The sequence below is a fragment of the Carassius auratus genome, chromosome 31, assembly GCF_003368295.1.
Source record: "Carassius auratus strain Wakin chromosome 31, ASM336829v1, whole genome shotgun sequence".
NCBI lineage: Eukaryota > Metazoa > Chordata > Actinopteri > Cypriniformes > Cyprinidae > Carassius > Carassius auratus.
Genome location: NC_039273.1, coordinates 5,484,739 through 5,512,081, shown reverse-complemented (window position 1 = coordinate 5,512,081; position 27,343 = coordinate 5,484,739). Strand labels below are relative to the sequence as shown.

The window sequence follows — 27,343 nt, the reverse complement described above, 5'->3', positions numbered from 1 at the left end:
TAAGTTTGACATACACATATGAGTACGCCACAGGAGCACTGCACTGATGTTACATGTGCGGGACCCTGACAGGTCATTTAAAATATTTATTAGCATGCAGTAAAATAGTCCAAATATAACAAGGACAGCATGTTCAGGATTTACTTATAAGTGAGACTTTATGGTGTCACCAGTATGCATTCATATGGCACTCTGTATAATATTTATCCCGCTTTGTCTGTTTCTGAATGGATGTGTTCAGAAACACAGCTCTTGAGAATTCTAGGGAGGATAGGATCACGGATTAATAATCAAATCATTGTGCTTTGAATTCATACATTCATACATTCAATAACGGTTGATACACAAGTGCACGGTGTAAAGAACCTCAATATTTTATTTACACTAAACAATTTTTGTTTATAAAGGATATCTGAAGAAGCAAAAGCTTATTTTATATGTTAGCATTTCAAGACAAAAATCAAATGAAAAATGGATGCGAGAAATCAGTAGTATGCACTTTTTTGTGTGTAATTGAATTAGTGAAAGAGCAGGGTACGTACACAAAAGCCAAGAATAAATAAATTAATGAATTAAATTGTGTACAAGTACAATACATCTGCAACCCATGCAGCACAACACAGAGTGTTTTCTTTTCTTTTTTTTTTTTTTAGATTTTTGTTCTATTAAACACATTAAGACAATACAAAGTTTTATAAGGTCATACAATGTGTAGCATTTCCATGAGTCATCTTTCTGCAAAAATACTCAATGCTTTAGTTCTACAAAGGGCCTAAAGTAATAAAAAAAAGAGAGAGAGAGAGACATTTCCACAATGATTTGCAAGCTGCATTTTTGACATCCTCCCCACGTCAAGGTTTTATTCTGAAAATCAAAGAAAATATGGTTAAAGTTTTTATTTGCAGTGCTATGTATAAAATGTTCTAAACTCTCTGAAATGACTTTGAGTAACTTTTATGACTTTTTTAATATGTTTGAAACCAAGTTATTCTAAGGATTTCTGAAGATATATTCAGAAACATATTTAGAAACGTACATCAAATAGCTAGTTAGTGATGCATCAGAAGAATGTTCTGTAAAACTGGATTCAGAAGCATTTAGATGTTTTCATTCTGTCCCATTAGTTACATTAGTTGATGCATTAACTAACAATTAAGAACACATTTGCTATGTTAATTAATACAAATACAACTGCTCATTGCTAGTTCTTGTTAGCTCAGGTCCATTAAATAATATTAAGTTACAAATGAGATTTTAATATTCCATTAATACGTGAAATCAAAATAAACTAAGATTAAAAGAAGTATTATATTTTTAGTGGCAACTAATGTAGTTAACAAATGGAACAGAATTGAAATGTTCTTAACTTACTGATTTTACCTTTGTCTTGTGAGTTAACATAATTAGATGAAATAGAAGTGTTAGCCAAGTTATTTTTGGGATTTTTGAAGATGTGATTAGAAATATATTATATATATATATATATATCTATATATATATATATATATATATATATATATATATATATATATATATATATATATATATATATATATATATAAGCATTATACTGCATTTAGCTGGATATAGTGTTGCATGAATCTCGTAGATTCAGAGCCATTTAGATGTTTTCATTTTGTCATTTAATAACTTTTCTGAGTGGCATTTGCTGAGTTTCCCAGTATTACTGCAGATCACCCTGTGCTTGGATGGATCAATGCTGGTTTCTCAAACTAGCACACAGAATGCCTGATTGTAAAATGTATGTACGTTGTTACTGTTAGGTCCAAAGACCACAGTGGTTTCCAGGATCTTCAGGAGTTTGTCTCCAAAACATGAAAATAGTTTGAAAATGCTGATGAATGTGTAAAGTTATGTTATCTTTTCAATGCACTGGAAGTTATTTAGCATTAATGAATATATTGATAAATTATGTTGACGCTTTGGTAAGGCAGTTTCATGAAAGTTTAATTTTAACACTAAAAAAAGGTCTGAGAATTGATATATGGTTTTATATTGTAATGAAGTAGATAATGATGCTTTTGGGAAATTGCCTAGAGATAAAGTAGAACTTCTAAAAATGAACTTAGAGCTTTTGGGAACCCAGCTGTCATCAGGTGCTTGATGGTGTAAATTACTTCATGTAGATCCTTACCTCTCACTGTGAGATTGGTGCTGCATTCTGCTCTTCCCAGTGAGCTCTCAGCTATGACTTTATACTCTCCCATGTCTTTGGCTCCAACCCTGAGAATGAGCATGGAGCACACTCCACAGGTGTTAGTGATGAGGTAGTTGGTGTCAGTGTTAAGGCTGACGTTGTTGTGGTACCATATGACGTGGGGTGTGGGGTTGCCCCTCACGGCACAGCTCATGTAGCACTCGTAGCCTTGTGGGGCTGTGTGGATTTTTAGGGGAACCATAAACCTTGGAGTACTCTCCAAGTTGCAGGTCTTGGACTCTGGGATGTTCAGTGTGAATTTTTCTGCAAAACATGAAGGAGTCTGATTAAAAATCAGTTGATTAAGGTTGTGTACTTGACATGTTGGTGAGTGGGTGGGTCCCTGAAGGGTCACAGTTTGGTGCAGTAAACAGACATCCCCTAGTGGCAGAACATGCATAAGACACCAGATAGAGTTTGCTTCTCAAATGATGGGTTGCAATCCAGAAATGGGTTACAGGTCTGATAGACCTGCGAAAGCAGATTCTAACCATATAATGTAATCAAGAACATTTTGTGTATAAAAAAATAAAATAAAATTACACTTATATAATTTGTTGTTGAAAGACATTCAATCAAACTCAGTATTGTTGACATACATTCATCTGTCACTTGGGAATATTACAAACATATTAGTATAATATCATGGTAACAATACAACTAGGTCCCATTAATGCATTAACTAACACAGTATTTATAAATCTTTGTTAATGTTATTTAATACAAATTGTTCATTGTTAGTTTGTGTTAGTTCAGGTCCATTGTATAATATTAACATATACAACTTTTGATATTATTAATGTGTTCATAAATGTTGAAATTAACTATATTAATACATGCTTTGGACATGTTTTTATTTTTAGATATACTTTTGTAGTTAACTAATGTTAATGGTGTTACAAAGTATTACAAATGTAATACAATATTTGGCCCAGTGTGTTAGGCTTTGCACAGTTTGTGGTAATATTAATACATTTCATGTTTAAATTTCATGGTCAGTTTCTATTAGTTTGTGTCCGTTTACATTTGAGTCCAAATAGTTGATTCTACCCACCACTGAGATGTTATTCACTTAAACTTTTTGTAAATAACATCCGTTTCAGTTTGCACTTACTGCATGTAGTGCTGTTTATACTTAATGCAAACAGTATCTACAATTATACCATATAAATATCATCCACCATTTTACACTTGGAGTAAATAGCCACTGGTTTACAAAAGGTCTGAATGTGAATAATGCTAGTAGCCCGAATCACCATACCCCCATATCACAAACCTTTCTTGCATGTGATTAGCCATTTTGGTGACTCCGAAGGGGCAGACAGGCCAATGTCATTTTTGGAGCACACACGGAACTGGTATTCTCTCCCTGGCATGATGTTACAGGCTGTGAAACGGTTGTTAAAGATACGGTCTGCTACAGTGTGCCAGGACCTCTTGCTCGAGTCTCTCTTGGTCACCACGTAATGCAAGCGATCATCACGTTTCTCGTCTGGGGATGGTTCCCAGGAAACTGTCACCGTGCCCGGAACATTCTCATCCAACACTATTGGGCCTGGGGGCTTTGGCTCGTCTACACCAAAACAATCAGTCATAGTTCATCAGGACTGGCATAACCAAGGCTATTACATGTACATTCCTGTGCACAGCAAATGTGGTTTAGTATATAGTTTTTACAACCATCTATAAAGCTACACTGCCATTCAAAAACTAAATTAATACTTTTAAACAGCAAGAATGCATTAAATTAATCAAAGATCAAAAGATTTTTACTTTGTTTTAAATAAATGCTGTTCTTTTGAATCATAATAAAAATGTATCACAGTTTCCGTAAAAAAAACAAAAAAACAAAATAGTTTTCACTATTGGGAATAATTAAAAATGTTTCTTGCACACAAAATTGACATACTGAAATGATTCCTGAAAGATCAAGTGACATGATAAAATTCAGCTTTGCCATCATGGGAATAAATTACATTTTTAATGAAAAAAGTTATTTTTAATTGTAATAATATTTAGAAATATGACTTATTACTGTATTCAAATAAATTCAGCCTTGGTGACTTTTGAATGGTAGTGTACATTTCTTTGTGTGTGTGTGTGTGTGTGTGTGTGTTTTTTTTTTTTTTTTTTTTTTGTTAAGTTTGTTAAAATAGTTTTCTACAGTCTCAGTTATTCATAAACTGATTTAACCAAAAAGTACAAGCACTGTGGCTCTGTGGTACAATATACACCTGGGGGTGTAGCTATGTTTTTCAACCACTGACAGACTGGGACTATTTAGAAGAAGAAAAAAAAAATCTATTTGGTGATGGTACAGTACTAAATCATTTAAGATGCTATTTATGGTAATAAAAGATTCACAGACGTACACTGGTTGCCTTGTTTTACCTGTAACTCTAATCTCAATACTGAAGGTCTCTTGTCCCACAACATTCTTGACAATGATGGTATAGATTCCTGTATCGGAGCGATCTGCAGATGGGATCAGGATCTGAGAACCTCCATCAGCATTGCTAATAGTGACACGTTTGGACACAGGGATATCATCTTTAAGCCAGATGACATCAGGCCTTGGAGAAGCCTGTGAAAAGGTAATATAGGAGAAGTATGGGACATGTGGCCAAGTGCAAGGTATAGTTTTAATGAGGGGAGTAGGAATGATCTGAAGAGTATATAGGAAGGGAGCACATTAGCCTGGCTCGTGAATATTAATTATGGGAAACAATAGTCAGCTAGTAGTCCTAAATGATTTGCTGATGTAAGTCACTACATTTTTAATCAAGGAATGGAGAAGGGGCAACAGGAGTCGTGTTATATTTCAGCCCTTCACATGGCAGGTAGTATATATTGATTTTCTTCCAAAAAGTGACAAACTTTTTGTGATAAAAGTTCTAAACCCCTGGTTTGGTCTCTAAAAGTATGGTTTTAGTATTGCTCATTACCTCAAAGTTGATGTTGAATCGTGCAGAATTTCCAGCTCTGACCACCATGAAGCTCTTAATCTTAGAATCTGTGAATCTCGGTCTCACTAAGACAAACAAAACCTTGATTTAATGATATGGTAAATGAGTTTTTGAAAATGAGAGATAGTTTTGGTAGCACTTTATTTTACAGTCCTGTTCCTCGTGTGCATACTATGTACTTATTATAGTAATTACAATAACTATGTAATAACTAGGTACTAACCCTGAACCTACCCCTAAACCTAACCCTACCCCACGAAGTTACTTTGTGTTACCAGAACTTTCTTAGATAAATACACTGTAAGTACACTATAAGTACATGTAAGTACACATACTGTAAAATAAAGTGCAACCATAGTTTTTTTCAATTTATGGCCTTTCTGAGCATAGATGAGATGATTTACCTGGAGGAGGCATAGCCAAGATATAGTTGTTCAGCTCCTGTGGCTCACCCTCTCCACCTTCATTGATGGCGATCACTCTAACCCAATACATGGCCATTGATTTCAGTCCCTTTACGGTGTAAGAGGTCATGATGATGGCATTTGTGTTGCATCGATCCCATTCTGTGTTTTCAGCAGGCCTGACATCCACAAAGTATCCCTTAGCCTCATCCTGAACACAAGGCACTTCTTTTGGTTTGGTCCAAGACAAGGATAAGGTAGTGTAGGTTGAGTCGGTCACTTTAAGGTCAATGACTTTACCAGGGGGTTCTAAAAGGAAAACGAGATGAAAGCATTTGCATGAGAAAACGTTGAATGAGAAAATATGGAGAAGTGCAAGAGTAGTTCTAATTAGTTTGTTATTTTGAAGCCCAGAAAACTCTGACCTAAATCTGCTATTTTTGCAAATCTATAAGGGGAGCCAATGATTCATTTTTCGAAATGAAACCTTATGGTGAATTCCTCTCCTTTTTTTGAAGATAATGAGCAACCTGAGAAATAACTCACTTTTGGGATCTCTTGCAAACGCAAATTCTGAGGGATTACTTGATTCACCAGCTCCGGATACGTTGATGGCTGACACACGGAACTCATACTCCATTCCTTCAACTACATCTTTTACAGCATATTTCTTTGCTGTGGATGGTAATTGAGAAGTAAACATTACTAGCAGACAGTACTTTAAAATAACTGTAGAAGTGTAAAAAATGTGAGATACAAACCTTGGATTGGTTGATCTGTTGGATTGACTTGGCCCCACAAGTTGCTGCCCTTCTTGCGTTTCTCTAAGTTATAACCTAAAATACTGGTTCCTCCAGTGTTGGTCGGAGGACTCCATGTCAGGTTAATGCAGTCTTTGAAGGCACTGGCTACTTTAGGAGCAGATGGCTGACCAGGATATGCTATAAAGTAAGTTATTTCATATGTTTATATTAAGATAGGTCTGGATGCCGACTGACTAGCACAAGGATACTTTGAGAGATTCTTTTAGTAAGTCACCTTTAGTGCCAGCCTGCACATCCTCAGTCTCCATCAGTTCACTGATGCCCTCATCAGTCTCGGCTCTAATACGATAACAGTATCTCCTGCCATGGTCAACATCGCTGTCTCTGTAGTGAGCTTCACCTGGGATCTGGCCTATCTTTTTCCATGTGTTGCGTCCGATTTGGTTACGCTCAAGTATGTAATGTTTAATAGGGCAACCACCACTGTCTTTTGGTGGTCTCCACTTGATCTCAATGCAGTTGGCTGATGCCTCAATGATCTCCAGTGGTCCAAGTGGGGGGGTTGGTTTATCTAAATGAGGTAAAAATGTATCAGGCAAAGTGGAGCGTAATTTTATTACCAAACTGTATTACATTCTTATTACCGGTTTAATTAGTTCACTTTTTGTACTCACCAAGTACAATTAGATTAGAAATAGCTTCAGCTGTGCCAAACTCATTTTTGACTTTGATTTTTATTTCCCCGGTGTCTTTGCGCTGTAGTTTGGTGAGAAGCAGACGGCTTTCACCCTCTGAAATCTCAATCTTGCAGTGAGAGTCTGGTGTGAGCTCTTCACCATCTTTGTACCACTGGACTTTGAATGGCTCACGGCCAATAAATGGAATTTTGAAGGAGGCTTTCTGATTGCGTTTGGTCACAATTGGTTTTGTAAATGACTCAATTTCCTTGTCACTGAATCTTGGTGGATCTTAACACACAAACAGAATCAATATAAAAATGTATAAATCGTCCCCTTGGAATTATAAGGTTCTATCTGACATTTTTGTCAAAACTGACTTATTCACATATTCTTATTCTGTGACAATTAATTTACATTATGTGATGTTTTATTTTAAGTTGTGTACATTTTGGAATTTTTTATTGAAAAAAACAAAAAGGTTCTATCTACAGAAGTCTACGGAACACAAAAACTTTAAAGCTCAAAACTATACTCAGAACGCAGATAGAACCTTATAATTCCAAGCGGACGAAATGGAATTGGATATGCATTAAAATAATGGATATGCATTAAAATTTTGAATCATTTGGATATGCATTAGTACAAATGAGCAGATATTATAAAACAAACCTTCAACAGCAATCACACATTCGGTTTTACGTCCATCAGCCTCAAATCGATATTTCCCAGCAAATTCATCTGTTACTTTGGCAATTTTCAGTTTGTGAATAGCTCCCTCTTTACTGATAGTTATACCTTCAGTGGAGGCAGTAATCTACAGAGAGAGAAATCTGAGTATATACGTACACATACACACATCATATATATTATATATACACATATATATGGCATCTTTATACCGCATTGCCATCTTTGGACCAGGTGCCATTACAGTCAGCACTGCTAAGTTTGCAAACCAGTTCAGCTGCTTCTCCCACAATAGCTTTGCAGTCTTCCAGCCCAGCAGAAAAGTGAACACCAGGATCTGCAGGTAATTTGTGAACAAAATTAGTAATTAATTGAACCATGATTATATTTTTTGTGTGTGTTTGTGTTGCTGTTTGAAATGTACTTTATAGACATCAACCGAGGCTTACTGTAGCAATTCTACAACAGAGAAATTGTACACTTACAGTAGTAAGTAAGGACATACAGATTTTATAGCATCTTCAGTGTTGACTTCTTAGAATCCATATCTTCTTAGAATCCATCATGATGACAAAGAACAGTTATGAAGCATCTCTGGATGGCCACTAAACATTTAACCTGCCTCGTTTTGAACTCCATTGTACGGACATTCTAATAGTACATTTTCACTCTTGGGTGAAGATGTTCAATTAGTCACTAATTATTTGTCAGCTTTCCCACTAATGGGCAAATGATGGAAACCTTCCAGACTTGGTGGTTGTCACGGTCTTACGCTGCCTGAAGGAATACGGAGTCGAGGATAAACGGAATAAGGCTTTTAATATATCCAACACAGGGGATATCTAACATGGAGCACAGAGGTAGACACACGTAAGTAGCAAGTTAGTCACAAGTGAGAAGACCCGACAAAACAGAACTGAAGGACAAGGCTTATGTACAACGGATAATGGGGAAACACAGGTGGATGGAATAACTAAATTAACAGGGACATGGAACACATGAGGAAGAGAATGGACACACCTGGGAACTAATCAAACACGGAAAGACAGAAACTGGGTCACGGGCAAAAACACATTAAATGAGTCCAGGTGTGTGACAGTACTCCCCCCTCCCGGTAGGTGCGTCCTCGCACCGTAGAAACAACAGGGGGAGGCGTAGGTGGGAACTTGGGAGGAGGTTCCGGTGGAGGACGGACTTCCAGGAGGGGGCCAGCAGACAGGGACCACAGAAGGAGGAGCCAAGGAGGAGACGACGGAGGAAGGAGCCAGGGAGGAGACAGGAGCAGGAGGAGCCAGATGGTCCACCAGAGACCAGCCAGGACGGAGATCCAAGGTGGGGTCGACGGCGGGAGGAGCCATGGTGAAGGAAGGGTCGACGACACCAGGGAGCCGACAGGCGGAGACTGCACCGGTGGGTGAGGAGCCCAAGATGGAGCAGCACAGCCGCAGAGCCAGGGTGACGTCGAGGATCCGGAGGGCCTAGGTGGAGCTGAAGGCTCAGGCGACCAAGGCAGAGGCGGGGTCCTGGCAGACCGCTGTGGAGCCGGAGTGACCGAGGATGGAGGTGGAACTGGAGGGAAGGAGGAGCCTGACAGAGCCGGAGGGATGGAGTGACGAGGTGGAACCAGAGGAGAGGAGTCCCGAGGTGGCGGATGGTCGACGACTGACCAAGGTGGAGCCGGAGGGACGAGGGAGCCCGGTGGAGCAGGTGGGATGACAGGCCACGGTGGAGACGAGGGAGCTAAGAGCCAAGGCGGAGCCGCTGGGTCGAAGGACCGAGGCGGAGTCCAGGGCTCGGAGGCTGGAGGCGGAGACAGGGCCTTAACACGCCAAGGCGGAGCTGGAGACTGGCAGTCCAGCGGCGAACCACCGCGCCCCGATGGCGCGGACTGAGGGTGAGCTGCGGGACTGACTGGCACCAGCAGGGATGGCGAGGAACTGGCTGGTCTAGGAGGAGGAGAGAGGAGAAGGATGGGAGGAAGGACAGGAGGATCAGGACTGGACGGAACCAGCGAAAGAGGAGTAGAGGGACCAGCAGGTTTGGGAGGAGGCGGGAGAGGGAGGCTGGGAGGGAATACAGGAGACACAGAAGAGTCAGGGCTGGGCGGAACCAGCGGAGACACAGAAAATTCAGAGCTGGGCGGAACCAGCGGAGACACAGAAGATTCAGAGCTGGGCGGAACCAGCGGAGACACAGAAGATTCAGGGCTGGGCGGAACCAGCGGAGACACAGAAGATTCAGAGCTGGGCGGAACCAGCGGAGACACAGAAGATTCAGGGCTGGGCGGAACCAGCGGAGACACAGAAAATTCAGAGCTGGGCGGAACCAGCGGAGACACAGAAGATTCAGAGCTGGGCGGAACCAGCGGAGACACAGAAGATTCAGAGCTGGGCGGAACCAGCGGAGACACAGAAGATTCAGAGCTGGGCGGAACCAGCGGAGACACAGAAGATTCAGAGCTGGGCGGAACCAGCGGAGATACAGGAAACTCAGGGCTGGGCGGAACCAGCGGAGAAACAGAAAACTCAGGGCTGGGCGTAACCAGCGGAGAAACAGAAGATTCAGAGCTGGGCGGAACCAGCGGAGAAACAGAAAACTCAGGGCTGGGCGTAACCAGCGGAGAAACAGAAAACTCAGGGCTGGGCGTAACCAGCGGAGAACCAGAAAACTCAGGGCTGGGCGTAACCAGCGGAGAACCAGAAAACTCAGGGCTGGGCGGAACCAGCGGAAATGGAGCAGAGGAAATGACTGGAGGAGGTAGGAGTGGGAGACTGAGAGGGTATACAGGGGAATCAGGGCTGGACGGAACCAGCGGGGAAACAGGAAAATTAGGGATTACCTCCATAGACCAGTCCATCAGATCCAGAGCTTGCTCCATATGACCTTCAGAGACTGCATATAGCTCACCCTCAGTCGCAGGAGTGTGGGCAGGGCTTTCCTCCACGCCCTCGATCTCCACGAGGACTCCCACGATGCACGGTGTTGCCGGCTCACACACCTGGTCAGTCGCGCTCTCGAGTTCCGGCTCCCTGTCGGTGAATGGCTCGGGCTCTGCGGCTGCGGTGGGCTCTGGCTCCGTGTAGCGAGATGGTGGCTGGCTGGTCTCTGGGTCGGGAGTGGGACTGGCGAGATCCTCTATCGGGCAGACGGTGAAAGGTGAACCATTTCTCGCCAGAGTCCACTCCACGAATGCGGCGAAATTCTCTCGAGGACCATCTTCGGACGACAACGCTCTGCATTTGGAGTTCAGGCTGGTGTTGTAGAAGGTGCAGAGCGCGCCGTCCGGGTAGCTGGTGGCATTAGCTAATAAGAGAAACCATCTGGTGTGGTCCTCGAGAGAGCGTCCTTCCTGCTTCAGCAGAAGGATGAGGAATTCGGGACGATAGAGGGGATCCATAGAAACACAACAAAACAAAAAGACTGAGAAAAAACGAAAGCAAAACGGAGGGAAAGACGCAGTTTTCTACTTTCTCCTTTGAGGTCGGGTCTTCTGTCACGGTCTTACGCTGCCTGAAGGAATACGGAGTCGAGGATAAACGGAATAAGGCTTTTAATATATCCAACACAGGGGATATCTAACATGGAGCACAGAGGTAGACACACGTAAGTAGCAAGTTAGTCACAAGTGAGAAGACCCGACAAAACAGAACTGAAGGACAAGGCTTATGTACAACGGATAATGGGGAAACACAGGTGGATGGAATAACTAAATTAACAGGGACATGGAACACATGAGGAAGAGAATGGACACACCTGGGAACTAATCAAACACGGAAAGACAGAAACTGGGTCACGGGCAAAAACACATTAAATGAGTCCAGGTGTGTGACAGTGGTATTACCAAATGATGTTGTTGTAATGTTAATTATAAATAATATTTATATTAATCTAATAGAAATTAGATTGAAATTAGATAGCAATTAGAAAATAAATAACATACAGGTTAGGAATGGCATGAGCATAAAAGTTATTCCTTCAATGAAACAAAAGTTTTCCAGTGCCCACTGGCATTATGTATATATATATATATATATATATATATATATATATATATATATATAAAAACCTTCCCACCTTCTCAAATCAACCTAATTAAAGAGGTTATTAAAGTTACTGATTACAACCCACCTTGCTCAATATATCCCTCAATTAATTTGAGCTTGCTCATCAAATATGCCTTCACAAATTTTCAACATGAACTTTATGTCCAAGAACTGCTGATATGAATATGAATATGCATGTGCTTACAAAGCCTGTTCTGTGGAAGCTAGGGGTATCATCTTTAAATGATGAACATTTGGGACAGTGAAGCCAACAAAGTTTCTCAGTGGAAAGTTATCTAGCATGTCCCAAGGTACATTATGTTGCGAGATGTTTGGTCCTGCAGAAATAAGATCCAAAACATGTCCGGAATGGTTACATTAAAGTTAAATTAAGTAAAACATTAAAAAAGGATCTAAATCTTTCAGGGATGTTGTGGTAGAATGAGTACATGCTTAATAACTGCCCAAGTCCAAATAATAATAAAAAAGAATTCTGACTAATAATGTGCAAAAATGTCATGTGAAAGACTTATAGGAAGTGCTTTGGATAACTTCGTTTATTGTTGAGATGATATGAATAAATTAGACCCATTATTCCTACAAGAGGTTGTTTCACAGTTATTTCCTCAGTATTCTGAATGACTGTGACATTTGCAAAGAAAAGCAATGTCATTATTCAGTGCAACTTCAAACATCTCTTACCAGCAGCTGTCTCCAGAACCTGTGGGCCTTGTTTTTTACAGCCTGAATGCTTGCCAGCTTTAGCTGACGCATCCTTTTCATCTTCAGCTTCTTTTTCTTCCTCTGTAGCTTCAGTGCTGCCCTCTGATGACCCTCCAGGACCTGGTGGCTTTCCGGGGCCTGGTGGGTCCCCCGAACCTGAAGCGCTGCCAGAACCTGACGTGTTACCAGATCCAGATGGGTTCCCAGAACCTGAAGGATTTTCAGAACCTGACGGGTTTCCTGAACCTGATGGATTACCGGAACCTGATGGCTTGCCATACCCTGATGTTTTTTCTTTGTCTGATGGGGTACCACCACCTTCATTCATGCCGGTCAGTCAGTCGGTGCAGCATTTTGAAGATTGACATCAAGATGATAAAGAGGTTAGAAAGAACATTTAGAATAAAAAGAAAAGAACTAACAACATTTAAGAACACTCTGACAAAAATCTCCACAAAAAAATGCAAACAATGAACACTTTCGAAGGTTGATCTTCTAAACATGCTGCAGTTTTGTTGCTTTTGTGTCATGCTGAGTAATTCCATCCACAATAAAATCTCATTGGTAAAAAAAAAAAAAAGGGTAAAAAGAGAAAGGCCATATACACCTATAGGATGGGGTAATTTTAATTTTTGGGTGAACTATACTTTTAAACATTTAGCAAGTTACCAGAAACTGAAACAAAAATGCTACATGACCAGTGAGAACATGATGTTTAATATACAGCTATGAAGAGCTTGATGTATGGCCAATGAGAATTCACAGTGGGAGGGGCTTCCCAGTGTGGTACCACAGACATAGAAACCAAACAATCACAACAACATTTACATGAAAAACACTGACAAACTAACACCACAATACAGGTACATGAACAACAAATAAATGACACAAACAAACAATTAAGACAAAAAAACTGTGTAGCACATCAAGCTGACAATTTTATGGAACATTCGATGATCAAGAGAAAAAAAAAAGACTTCAGTTTGTATGATATCATATGACTGAAAATGACATTAGTTGTAATAATATTTTTAAGCACTCCACTATTTTCCCCCCATGTTGAAAGTATATATACACATATACACACACACATATATATATATATATATATATATATACACACATATACATATATATATATATATTTTTTTAATGACTGAAATGTTCATGCTTAATAAATCAGTGTTTATTAAAAACAAATAAATAAATAGGATACATGAAATGTCTTTCTCATTATAAATATCAATAATAATAAGCTATTTGTGTTACTGTGACTGTTCATCCCACACTCTTACCAGTCACTGTGTCTGGCATCAGTGGGGCTTGTCTTACACGAGTACAGCCCTCGGCTTCCCCTTCTTGCTTACACCGCTCCATGCTCACATCTGGAACTGTGCTGTGCATGTTTGAGTTTCCTATCATGATTTTTGATGTAAAGTGTGAATTAATCAGCTCAGGATGTGCAATGCTTTGATTGTGTTGTGTGTGTGTGTGTATCCCACTTGAGCTAAAACACTTCTAAGATATAGGTGTTGTGATGATTGTATGTGTAGAGTAATATCAGCTTATAAACAAACAGTTGTGCAAGGATGCTGCACCAAAACAAATCTCTTTTACAAAACCAGTTGAATGTTGACACTTCAAAATAAGTATATATATATATACACAGAATGTGTACACCAGTGTTAATTTCGTTGACTAAATATTTTCGTCATTATTTTCGTCACGAATATATTTTTGCCGACGAAAACGAAACGAAAACTAAAATAGAAGGCACTGATGGAGACTAAAACTATGACTAAATTGATTGACATTATCGTCAACGAATAAAGGACGAGACGAAAATAGACTGTGACGAAAATCAAATCAGCAGACGGGAGAGATGCGAGGAATGAGCAAAAGAACCGGCAAAACAGAACAGACTGCATGAGAGAAGAGAACCAATCAGAGCCTGACTTATTGAGACGTGAAGCGAAGGTTTTCAGTTTTTATGAGCTCCCGGGAAGTCGGCATTCGAAGAGGTGATAGGGACTTTAAGCAACAGCCTCTGGTGGAACGGCAACGCCATTGTGGCGTTGTATTGCGCCTGCGCGAATTTAACTGCTACTTTGTGACGTTCTAATTTAACGGTCTACTACGGGAGAACAGCTGATTTGCCGGAGTCGCTACAACGTGAGAGGTTAGGTAAATAAATGTTATGTTTTTAGACTTATTTACATCATACAATATTAAAAACTCCTCTTCTGACAAAAGATTGTCATTTAACGCCAAAAGCAATCCTTCTCTTGCTTTTTTAAATTATATATTTTTTTGGATCTCAATAAATGAATTAATGCTGCGTTGCGCTGTTCTGTTTTACTGTTGCTTAGTGACTTTTACGTTCTTGGCTACAGCGGTGTGACGGCAAACTTCCGGTCGCTGTAGCCGTTCCATTCGCAGCTGTTGCTTAAAGTCCCTACTGTCTAAAAGAGCGACAAAATGTCCACAGCTCACTTCACGTTTGACGACGAACAAAACAAAACAAAGTAAAGTGTAAAGCACGCAGAGCGCTCATTCGTGGCAAGAACACAACCAATTTGAAAATACATTTACAGACGAGCCACCCGGACATTTTCTCAAATGTAATTTCACAACGATGTTCTTTTGTTTATTGAGCTAAGCAAAATTGGAATAGTGCAGTGCGTAGATGTTGTAGTATTAAATATTACGAACTGAAAAGTACTGTAAAATAGCCCCTTCTTCAAATTAGATGCGAGCACAATACTAATACGTAATATCATGATAAATACATTTGATTAATACTAATGTTTAGTATATTTTATAATGTTCTACTTGTTGACAATATCACAAATATTTCTATATTAGTCATGTGAAACATGAATGTTCACATCCTATCATTATACATACAAATGTAGCAATATTGTAGTATTTAAAACATACAATATTGCTAGACAAATGAATACCTTATAAAATCTTGTTACTTTTTTTATCCACCCAACTTATTAAATATTTACTTTAAATGCACTTATTGTTCAGCTCAGCTGTAAGCTTTAAGGTCCTGGACCTAACCTTATTTTTCTTTTATTGATGGTCAATTGGCAGCTAGTTATTGTTTACATTATCATGACAGTGTTTGTTGCTGCATAAAAGCTTTTGAATCAAAATAAAGACACAGTTGTGTTGAAATAAAGTTGAATTTGTGTTTTATATATTTTGGTTAAGTTTGTTTCCTATACCAGCTGTAAAAAATTGTCTAGTAAATCTGTTATTGATTTTAGTCTTATTTTAGTCGACTAAAATACCAAGCAATTTTAGTCGACTAAAATAAGACTAAAATTAAAACAAATCAGATGACTAAAACTTGACTAAAACTAAAAAGAATTATAGTCAAAAGACTAAGACTAAAACTAAATTAAAATTTCGTGTCAAAATTAACACTGGTGTACACAAAGTATACACACCGATAAATTAATCATTTTATTCAGCAAGGATGCATTAAATTGATCAAAAGTGACAGTAAAGAATTGTATTTGAACAGATTTCAAATAAATGCTACTCTTTTTAATATTTTGTTAAATTAATTTTCTTTTATTAACATTCATTAAAGAATCCTGAAAAATTAACCACAAAAATATTTGTCTTCTTTTTCGCAGTTCTTTAATTCAAACACACTTAATAACTAGGGAGCATCAGTCGTTCGCCTGCTCAATCGCGAGTTAGTAGTCTGTCATTACCGTTATATACTACAGCCATTTACAGTTCGCTAATGCCTTCGCAATCTAAATGCATAAATGCGTTAATTTACAAAACAGCTAGGTCTTCCTATTTAAATTAGAGGGAGCATCCATTACCATTCAGGTTGTAGCAGTATTTGACAGTTGAGAGAGGCAGCAGCTTTTCTGTGAGTGGGCATGATTTCAGCGCCGACATCTGACAAACCCCACTGTTTGAGAGCAGATTTTTTTTTTTTTTTTTATATATATACAATACTGTATGTAATGTATGGAAGGTTGGCCTGCTTTGCTAGACTGTATGTTTTCTGTAAGAACCAATCAATGCTGCAATCTTACAGTACATATTTTTTTAATAAGAGATAAAAGCAAGAAGGAATGTGTATAGTATAGTGTATAATTTCTTACCTAAGACAGTCTCTGGTACAAGAGGTCCTGCTCTTTGACGCTTCTTGTCTCCTCCATCTCCTTCCTCGTCACCGCTTCCTCCAGAACCACCAGCTCCTCCGGCCCCACCAGAAGCTCCAGCTCCTCCAGCCCCAACAGCTCCTCCAGCTCCACCAGCTCCACTGGTTCCTCCAGTTCCATCAGCCCCTCCAGCTCCTCCGGCACATCCGGCTCCATCAGTCCCTCTAGCTACTCTGGCACCTCCAGCTCCACCAGCTCCTGCGGCTCCTCTGGCTCCTCCAGCTTTTGTGGGTCCACCAGCTCCTGCTGCACCTCTGGCTCCTCCAGCTCCTGTGGCTCCACCAGCTCCTGTGGCTCCACCAGCTCCTGCGGCTCCACCAGCTCCTGTGGCTCCACCAGCTCCTGTGGCTCCACCAGCTCCTCTGGCTCCACCAGCTCCTCCAGCTCCTGCGGCTCCACCAGCTCCTCCAGCTCCTGTGGCTCCTCTGGCTCCTCCAGCTCCTCCGGCTCCACCAGCTCCTCCAGCTCCTGCGGCTCCATCAGCTCCTGTGGCTCCTCTGGCTCCACCAGCTCCTCCAGCTCCACCAGCTCCTCCAACTCCTGTGGCTCCTCTGGCTCCTCCAGCTCCTGCGGCTCCACTAGCTCCTCCGGCTCCTTTGGCTTCTCTGGCTCCTCCAGCTCCTATGGCTCCACCAGCTCCTGCTGCTCCTCCAGCTCCTCCTGCTCCTTTGGCTCCACCAGCTCCTGTGGCTTCTCTGGCTCCTCCAGCTCCTGTGGCTCCACCAGCTCCTGTGGCTCCTCCGGCTGCTCCAGCTCCTGTGGCTCCTCCAGCTTCTCCAGTACCTGTAGCTCCTGCAGCCCATACTGATCCTACCGCCTCTGCAGCACCACCCCCAACTCCACCTGCAGCTCCAGCCTTCCCAAGACTTGCTGCCACAGCAGCTGCCTGTGCATTCATTGCAGCAGCTGCTGCTGCCCCTGCCGCAGCTGCTTGCTCAGCACACAGACCTTCACTTAAGGCCTTGAATTCAGCCTGCTTCCTGGCCTCCTCCTCAGCACTAGCTTTAGCTTTAGCTGCTGCGACTTGTGCAGCTGCTTCTGCTGCGGCTTTAGCTTCACCCTCAGATCTACCTTTGGCTTTTGCTGCGGCAAAAGCATCCTGTGCAGCTTTAGCAGCAGCTGCGACCGCAGCAGCTGTTGCCACCTGTGCTGCCACTTTTGCTGCTTCGGATTCAGCTGCAGATCTAGCTTTAGCTTCAGCTTCTGCTGCCTCTCTTTCAGCCTGGAATTTCTTAGCTGCCCCCAAAGCTTCTGCTATTTCCTTTTTGTTCCTCTCTGCCTGCTCAGCAGCAACCTTCAGCAAGTCTTCACCACAACCACCTGCCTGAGTGGTTTTACGGGTTTTCTTCTTCCCCTTTGTTGCAGGATCTTTGTCAGCTTTTGTGGAAACAATATTACAAACAGATTTAGATAGTGCTTATTGAATATAAGCAGGTTAATAAAATTACAGAATGTTGTACAAATATTTATGCTAAAAATAATAAATAAAAAACAGAAAACTTTACTTAACTTTTACTTTCATTATGTGCAACAAATTATGTGTGGCTATAATTTGTTATTAATCATAAGAATATAATCAAATGAATTATGATTTGATAATTAGTATTAATTAATTGACAGCCTTATTTTCTAATAAAAGGGCTGTGATTATTTGTAATTGATTAATTAATCAGTACATCATGCAATTATTTATTACAATGATTTGTAATAAAAATAATGCAATATGCAAATGTAAATAATATAGTCTACTGATTTAAGAATAGTTCGAAAAATAAAATAAAATAAAATCATAATTTACTCTCTCTTAAGTCGTTTCAAACTGGTATGAGTTTCTTTCTTTTGGTTTTGAACATAAAATAAGATCTTTTGAAGAATGTGAGTAACAAAACAGTTGCTGTTCCCCACTGATTTCTAACCTGACTACGTCAGACAATTGAGTTCCAATGGGGTCGCTGTGTCCATTTCTTTTACTGTCTATGGTCTGATACAGCGTCAGAGCTTTCTGTTTGCCACCGGTCTGGAAACAGCCAGGCCAATCATCAAACAGAGGGCGGGCTGAGAGCCGTGACGTAGATGCTAAGCCGAGTTTTACATTGTAGATTAGAGAAATCGAAAACCGAAATGACCGCGGAAATGGGAAACGAGACACGGGATGCAATTCGCTCGGTTATGGAGAACATTCAACTCTTTTTCAAACTGAAGCCAGAACAAGAAGAGTGTTTGATAAACATTTTAAATGGAGGTGATGTTGTGGCCCTACTCCCGACTGGTTTTGGTAAAAGTTTAATTTATCAATTGTTACCGTTAGTTAGCGAGAAACTGGGGAGGCCAAAGGCCTGCAAGGCTATAGTTGTAATTGTGTCCCCCTTGGTTGCACTCATGGAGGATCAGGTCAAGGAGGCAGAAAAACTTGGTCTGTGTGCTGCACAGCTTGGCGTGCAAAATGATCAAGATATAATGGCGGGGTATTACAGCCTTATTTTTGGTAGCCCCGAATCCTGGATTCTGAACCCCAAATGGCGAGCTATGCTAGCATCAACGCTTTATCAAGACAACCTTGTCGCCATGGTTGTCGACGAGGCACACGTTGCATACAAATGGTGAGTTTGGTAATTAACTTCAAGTTAATCTATTTAGATACCAGCTCAGTTGAATACTGTCATTTGTTGTCTTTTGTTACATGTTTCCATGTTTTCGATTCATGATGTCTGTGCTTCGATGCGGCTGTACAGGCGCATAACATACGTCATAACTAAACGTATCTGATTGGCTTACGGGTAACCAATGATTTTAAACTTCAGACAAGCGCCCCCTAGCGAGAGAGAAAACACTTCTCTATTATGCCATTCCAGACTCTGTCTACGAAGCAAAGTGAAGTAGCAGAGTCTGGTATTACCAGGCTAACTGAAGTCAAATGGTACCAGAAACTGTTTAATTACCAACATTCTTCAAAATTTCTTCTTTTGTATTCAGCAGAAAAAAAGAAATTCATACAGGTATTGTATGTGATGTGCAAATATATGTACAATTAATTTAATTAATCATCATGATTGAATTTGATTACGTTTTATTAATTGACAGAACTTATTTCTACTAAGTGAAAAAGAGAAAAAGTTGTACTTACCTTCTACAATCAGCCAAGCACTGCAAGATCTAATGCCGGCTATAGCAGCATAGATTCCAGCATCCAAAGGCATACAATCAATAATTCTCAGACTGTGGATCAGTTTATCTTCTGAACACGTAATATCGTATTTCTCATTGTTAAAGAGAGGTGTATTTTTTAGGGTCCAAACCATCTTACTAATGGGCTGAGTTAAAACACACTCAAAGATGGCATCCTCTCTCTCTTGGGCCGTCACCTCCTTAATCTTCAGGGCAAAATCCACGGGGGGAACTGTGTTAAATATGGATAAACACATCACAGTCAATGACATTATGTATTCTGTAAAAGCACTGCTGAAAAGACCTGGTTTTGAACACGGGAGTCTCCACTAGTCCCAGATAGTACCAGTATTTAAATACCCTTCGTTCCTTCTATAGTCTCTGTCTGTATTGGTTTTCATTTATGTTTGGTTGTGTTTTACTAGTTACACTGTTGTGTATTCTACATTAAATCTCTGATTCTTAACATTTTCCTTCATTTTGCACTTTTGTGACAATCGAACCGTGGCAACAGCTTTATTGATTATAATGGGATCGATTTAGTTTTGGGGCATAATGGTGCATAGCTCATATCCAGTATACAGTAGAACTGATAAACAGACAAAAGTGTTGTACATTAAAAAAAATACCCTACCCTTGAAATCAGTTGAAAAGATATTGACACCCTCAACATCCACTTGATAGATTCCGGCATCTTCTGGATTGAGATTTTTAACAGTAAAGATATACTTCTTGCCAACTTGTTTTAGACAGTGCTTCATTTCGCCTTCAACGTCTTTGCTGTATGGAATCATGACACCGTCCTGAACATAAGGGAAAGAGTAACTGTGATAACTGTCCATGATGCATTTAGAAAACTAAGACAAAAAACACAATAAGCAGGCCTGTTTTTAGACATTGGCAAGCTAGGCAGTTGACTAGGGTACCACCAGTAGGAGGGGGTGCCAGTGAGCGCTAGTACTGGAACTACATTTTAACAGGGTTGTGAAAAAAAGTGTGGCACGGCCAACCTGACATATTATGGCCACCCCCACTGGATCCCCAACATCACTGGGCTAGAGTGCTGTCAGTCTGATGATGCCTGTATGCCAATGGATCAGAGCGCTGTCAATTGCTGCCAGATTTTTTGCATACAAAGTTTGCATTTGGAGCACTCAAAAACATTGTTTAGATCAATGGGTTGTGTTAGTGGTTTGGTAAAGTAACACTTTTTTTATATACACTCACTGGCCACTTTATTAGGTACACCTGTTAATTTGCTTGGTAACACAAATTTCTAATCAGCAAATCACATGGCAGCAACTCAGTGCATCTAGATGTGGTGAACACGACTTGCTAAAGTTCAAACCAAGCCTCAGAATGGAGAAGAAATGGTATTTAAGTGACTTTGAATGTGGAATGTTTGTTGGTGCCAGATGGGCTGGACTGAGTATTTCAAAAACTGCTGACCTACTGTGATTTTCACACACAACCATCTCTAGGGTTTACAGAGAATGGTTTGAAAAAGAGAAAATATCCAGTGAGTGGCAGTTGTGTGGACAAAAAATGCCTTGTTGATGTCAGAGGTCAGAGGAGAATGGGCAGACTGGTTAGAGATGATAGAAAGGCAACAGTAACTCAAAAAAACACTCGTTGCAATCAAGGTATGCAGAATACCGTACCATCTCTGAATGCACAACACGTTGAACCCTGAAGCAGATGGGCTACAGCAACCACACCGGGTGCTGCTCCTGTCAGCTAAGAAGAGGAATCAGAGGCTACAATTCACACAGGCTCACCAAAATTGGAAAATGGAAGATTGGAAAAATTTGGCCTGGTCTGAAGAGTCTCAATTTCTGCTGCGACATTCAGATGGTAGAGTTTGGCATAAATTACTTGAAAGCATGAATTCATCCTGCCTTGTCTCAATGGTTCAGGCCGGTGGTGGTGGTGTAATGGTGTGGGGGATATATTCTTGGCACACTTTGGGCCCCTTAGTACCAACTGAGCATCATACAAAGGCCACAGCCTTCCCGAGTATTGTTGCTGACCATGTCCATCTCTTTATGACTAAAGGGATGGATAGTGTACCCATCTTCTGATGGCTACTTCCTGCAGGATAATGATCCATGTCACAAAACTCAAATCATCTAAGACTGGTTTCTTGAGTTCACTTTACTCAAATGGCCTCCACATTCACGAGATCTCAAACCAATAGAGCAGTTTTGGGATGTGGTGGAATGGCAGATTTGCGTCATGGATGTGCAACTGCGTGATGCTATCATGTCAATATGGACCACAATCTCTGAGGAATGTTTCCAACACCTTGTTGAATCTATACCATGAAGAATTAAGGAAGTTCTGAAAGCCAAAGGAGGTCCACCCCGGTACTAGCCAGGTGTACCTAATAAAGTGGCCAGTGGGTGTATTCTGTATATAGGTACAGTAAAAAGGTGCACAAAATTAGTATTTTGTTATGGCAGTATTTGTGGCATTTGAAAAATTATGCTGCAAAATTGGTCCAAAAGGTGTGAATTTTTGCACCAATGCATACCTAACGGATCAGTCAGTGTGTTGTGTAAAATTCCTATACAAAACTTTAACCGCCAATTAGAAATATCGGTATAGTAAAATATGTTAATTCACATGACCAGTACATCCTTTATTAAACTGCTTTGTTGAATTTAACTCATCCTTGTGTTAAGTGTTAAAATGCTGAATCAATTAATTCACTTCTAAAAGTGAATTAAAAAAGTTTAATGGGAGCAGCGCAATAAACAGAGGGCAGATTTATAGTGGAAGTTCACGCATCAATGCCTATAAAAGGAATGGGTAAGCTGAATTTGTATTTCTTTTATGTGACCGATCAAGCTCGCTGACTGCCTCAGTTGTTAACCTCGAACTCTAGCGGTTGACTGTGCTAGCTCCTCCCCTACCTGCTGCATATTCAACAGTGAGGAAGAAACAGAGTAGCCCATGGGCTACCGACAGCAAAGAAATGTATTCTATAGGCTAGATAATTTTTAAGGTCTATTATTACAGGCTGTATGCAGTATATGCAAAGCCAAAGCGCAATGAAATAATGCAACTTGGGATTTCGGGGGTTTACATAGGCTATTGTCCAGTTTCATATTTGCTCAGTGATAGTCATTACATTCGGGGCTTGACTCAAAACATTTGGGGCTGAAGCCCTGGCAAAATCAGCTGGCGCCACCAGACCCCAGTCCAGGGAAAAACTGGGAGTGCTGACATGTATGAGCACTAAGGCAGTAACTTTTGTGTAGCCTATATAAAACAGGCCTTTCATTTGCAAAATATGCAATGTCACAGTCATTTACTGAAATTATCAAGTCAACCTTCATAGCCATATGCAAATGAATGTTAATTTATCATAATTGTTTGTTATTGTTTTTAATTACAAGTAAATTATGTGGTTACTGTGGCCTAATATGTAATTATCCAGCTAAACAACTGTAGTCATAATAACTGAATACATTTCCAGCGGAATGAATGCAGTCTAATGGTAGGAAGCCACCTACTAGACTGAAGTGTGAAGCTCTGGATGGACCACAGATGGAGCACAATTATGTCCGTCATGATTTTACTGTTAAAGTTGCTTATACCTGGGTGCTTTTTCAGATATCATTTTATATGAATCAGGGCCATTAAAGTTAACTAAAACTAGAATCATTAAAAAATTATGTGAAATAAACTAATAAAAAAAATCTATAATGGTATCTCAATGATACTGAAATAATACCGATGTGAACCAGTTGTGGCTGTTTGTTTATTAAATTAAACATTTATGCATTTAGCAGACACTTTTATCTAAAGCGACTTACATTGCATTCAGGCTAACAATTTTTCCTAACATGTGTTCCCTGGGATACGAACCCCCAACCTTGCGCTTGCTAACACAATGCTCTACCACTTGAGCTACAAAAACACATTATTATCACAGACAATGAAAGCTTAGTGAGAGGCATTGATTATTTATAGCTAGTTTTGATCTAATGTACCTGCCACACCTTTTCTCATTGGTATTTCAGATCCTCTGATTCACAGCTCTCACCTTATACAGAAAAATGCGACTGTTAGGGTCTTTGAGGTCCATTTCCAGTTCAAAGGTTGCAGCATCCTCAGATTTCACCTCAATGTGCTTGAGATTACGGAGATGGTGGATGAACTAAACCAGTGAGACAAACAGTATATAACAATTGGTATCCAGATTTGTGCATCCAGTCATGCACATGTGAAAGCAATTCTTCGAGAAACCTTTTGGAAGCTCTTTACCTGTGCCTGCTCCTCTTCTCTTTCCTTCTCCATCTCAACCAGTTTCTTCAGCATGCCACGGTAATCAGTGATGCCATACTCGATGCAAATGCGTTCATATTCTTTCTTCTCTACACTCAGCAGCAACTCCCATACAGAGTCGTCAATGTCACCTTCCTTTTTCTCCTCAGCTTTTTTACCAGCACTTTAAGAAGATTGTAATTACAAATATGAAATTCAGGCCAAATGCTAGCACTTATCTGGGTTTAATGTAACTGATGTTTTCATATGAGATTGGCTAATTGACTTTGGCAAGAATCAGACATTTAAATAGAGCCTAATGTGAAACTGCACTGCTGATGACATTGCATTAATGTGTAATGTAATGGAAAAACAAATGTCTCACCTTTTCCTGAGTCTCTTTCTAAACTCTGTTGGGTCACCTGCTGTAGCTTTAAAATGCAATCAACAAACAGAAGAAAGTGAATGCTTATGTCTGTCATATTCAATGTCACAAGTATCCCATTCAATCTTTTCCCTGTTTGATGAACTGAAGAAAATCAGCTACCAAAATGTTACAATTGTCTTACTTCCTTCAGCCTTTTGCATTTCTTTTTCCTTTTTGAATCCAACTGAAAAGAAAAAGAATATATTGTGTTTGCAGCTGTTTTCTAGTGTTAGTTCTACTTTTTGTGTGGGTAGGATAAGAAATTCGTAATGAAAGTAACACAGACGTGTGTCATACCTTCAATGACATTTAGGACAACGGTGCAAACAGCTTTCCCATATTCATTGAAGGCATAGCATTTGTAAGTGTCGACTTCATCACCACTGACTTTAGGTATCTGCAAAATTAAATGATCGGAAAAATTGGTTATTGATGAATCTTGGGTAATAATCGGATGACAATGATAATTAAATGAACATTTAAGGGTGAAGTGTGTAATGTTTGAGCTACCAAAGAGAATAATAATGACTGATACCCCCCCCCCCCAACCCTCTCGCATTTGGGCATCAACCAGGAAGTCCTGTCCCAGATTTGTGCCTTTGGTTGTGACAATGTTGTTGGGCTGCTCAAACAACTGAAGCAAGAAATGCTCTGACAGTACAGGGCAACAGAGTTTGCACTTTCTGCGGGAATCATCCTACTTACAGTCTCTTCGCATTAAGCTGGAATATGAGGAGGTATTTTAAAATTAAACCATTACACACTTCACCTTAAATTTTAAGTAGAGGATTAAAAGTGAGGCTGAAAGCCTGTGCTTACCTCCAAAGTGTGTTCATTAGTTGTGGGGTCATATTTGATCTGAAACTTTTGGGGATCATTCATTTCTCCTTTTGCTCTATACCAGGTTACAGTGGGAGCTGGGTTTCCAATCACTTTGGCTTTAAAAATGGCTAGTTTTCCTGTTTCGTGAAAATGAAAGTTGTTATAGACTTGAGAAATATATTTATATTAAATAGAACTTAAAAGGTTTTCAAAATAGAATTCTAGTGCCTTGAAAACATTGTTCTTATGTTGTTTATTGCCGCTTTTACAGGAATTTTATTTGTTTTGAATTCTGTCAACATTTATGAGAGAATGTGTAACAGTACACTACTATTTAAAAGCTTGGACACATGTAACTAAATTGATGTATTTCCATTGTGAAAAATTGTTGATGGTACACTTAAATGTTTGAAATTAGTTTTGTAGACAAATATAAACTGAGCCTATGTGTGAATTTCTATACAAAAAGGGCCTACCATACTATATATATATTGACTATTTGAAAATGCATTTCAGGATGAAACTCATGGAGTTGATTGAGTAAATTTAAAGAGTGTGCAACAACAATATGAAAGTAGCAATACTTCATAGTTTTGATGAATTTGCTATTCTTGTGAAAAGGGGAAAATGGTAATAATATGGAATAAATAGATGTATCCAGACTTTTGAATTGTAATGAATGTATTGTTGGTCACAAATGTATTTACAATAAGGTTTCATTAGTTAACATCACTTCAGTTATCATGAAATAACAATGAAAAATACCTGAAAAGCATTTTGAAAAGCATTTATTCATCTTTGTTCCGCATTAACTAATACATTATTAAAATCAAATGTTTCATCCAGTAATATTTTTAATGTATATTGGAGGTTATCAAGAACTAACAATGTACAGTTGAATGTTAACAAAGATGAATAATTCGCATAACCAACGTATTGCTCATTGTTAGTTTTTGTCAATTAATACATTATTGTAAAATGTTACCATATTTTCTTTATTGCTTATTTGAAATGGTTAACATGGCTGACATTGTTCTGTTTTTCAAGAGATCCACTTAGTTGTAAAGCAGAAGAAACTCTGGCAAAGTGGTTTAGATACAGGCAGAATGAAGGCCAAAGACTCGTAGTTTTAAAGGAACGTTACATATCATTAAAAACATAAATGAAAACATACATTGCACATTTGTGGACTTGCGCTGTGCATTTCAAACTAGCGTGAAATGGAATAAATGCTCCAGTATTTGATTTCTTTCCCTGGTGCATATATAGCCATGGTCACATATTAAAGCTGGAGGACAAGCAGCGAGCTTGATAAATCTCTCCTCTACTGCGCAAGTTAAGTCGGTGTAGCTGTGTGCTAATCCTCTGTATGTGTTCCTAGCTTGTTATTTTCACATCCAGGATCATTAAGCTCTCAAGTGTTACCTCTAATCACATTTGATTTCACTTTTGTAGATTCTTCTCTTTTAATGTGCTTACCTTCTTGAATGGTTAAAGCGATGGGTTTACGTGTGAAGTCTGGAGTTGTCATCCCCTCAGGAAGTTCCTCAATGTACTGTGTAATCATAACACCGGGAACCTTAGATCTCCTTTTGATGCCTGAGAGAATCCACATTCATGGTACACTGTCAGAATATCAGGGGGAAAAAACAACTACACAGCAGGTGAACAGTAGTGTAACATATGCTGAATAATCATCTGCAAAATCTTCCTTGAATGAAAAAGAGATAATATCTAAGACATAATGATATTTGGACAAATGACAATTTCCTTCTTGATTTGCTTTAAATATGCAGATGCATGTTTTGCAGATTCAAACTCATGCTAAATTTATAAATGGAGGAATAAACCAGGGCTAGTTTTCACAGTGTTCACTCTGGTAAATATTTCTTAAAGTAGGTTTATTTTTGAAAGTCAGTCTCTTGTATTGGCATATGCCTTACATTTACACTGTTATTACCCCAAAATATATA

The 27,343-nt window shown here is 39.6% G+C and overlaps 1 protein-coding gene across 1 annotated transcript; it reads right to left on the bottom strand.

The window, feature by feature from the left end:
* Positions 1-362: 362 nt before the first annotated feature.
* LOC113051168 (immunoglobulin-like and fibronectin type III domain-containing protein 1) lies at positions 363-27,343 on the bottom strand. Its single transcript, XM_026214760.1, has 24 exons — positions 26,850-27,343; positions 25,368-25,507; positions 24,846-24,945; positions 24,691-24,732; positions 24,507-24,552; positions 24,122-24,305; positions 23,901-24,014; positions 20,484-20,652; positions 19,809-20,081; positions 16,625-18,061; positions 13,781-13,900; positions 12,465-12,803; positions 7,932-8,056; positions 7,702-7,846; positions 7,027-7,320; positions 6,627-6,923; positions 6,350-6,529; positions 6,135-6,263; positions 5,589-5,897; positions 5,164-5,249; positions 4,610-4,802; positions 3,495-3,791; positions 2,156-2,482; positions 363-864 (listed from the first exon to the last, which is right to left on the bottom strand). The coding sequence occupies exons 1-24, from the start codon at positions 26,983-26,985 to the stop codon at positions 860-862; spliced, it is 5,487 nt and encodes a 1,828-aa protein (XP_026070545.1). The 5' UTR covers positions 26,986-27,343; the 3' UTR covers positions 363-859.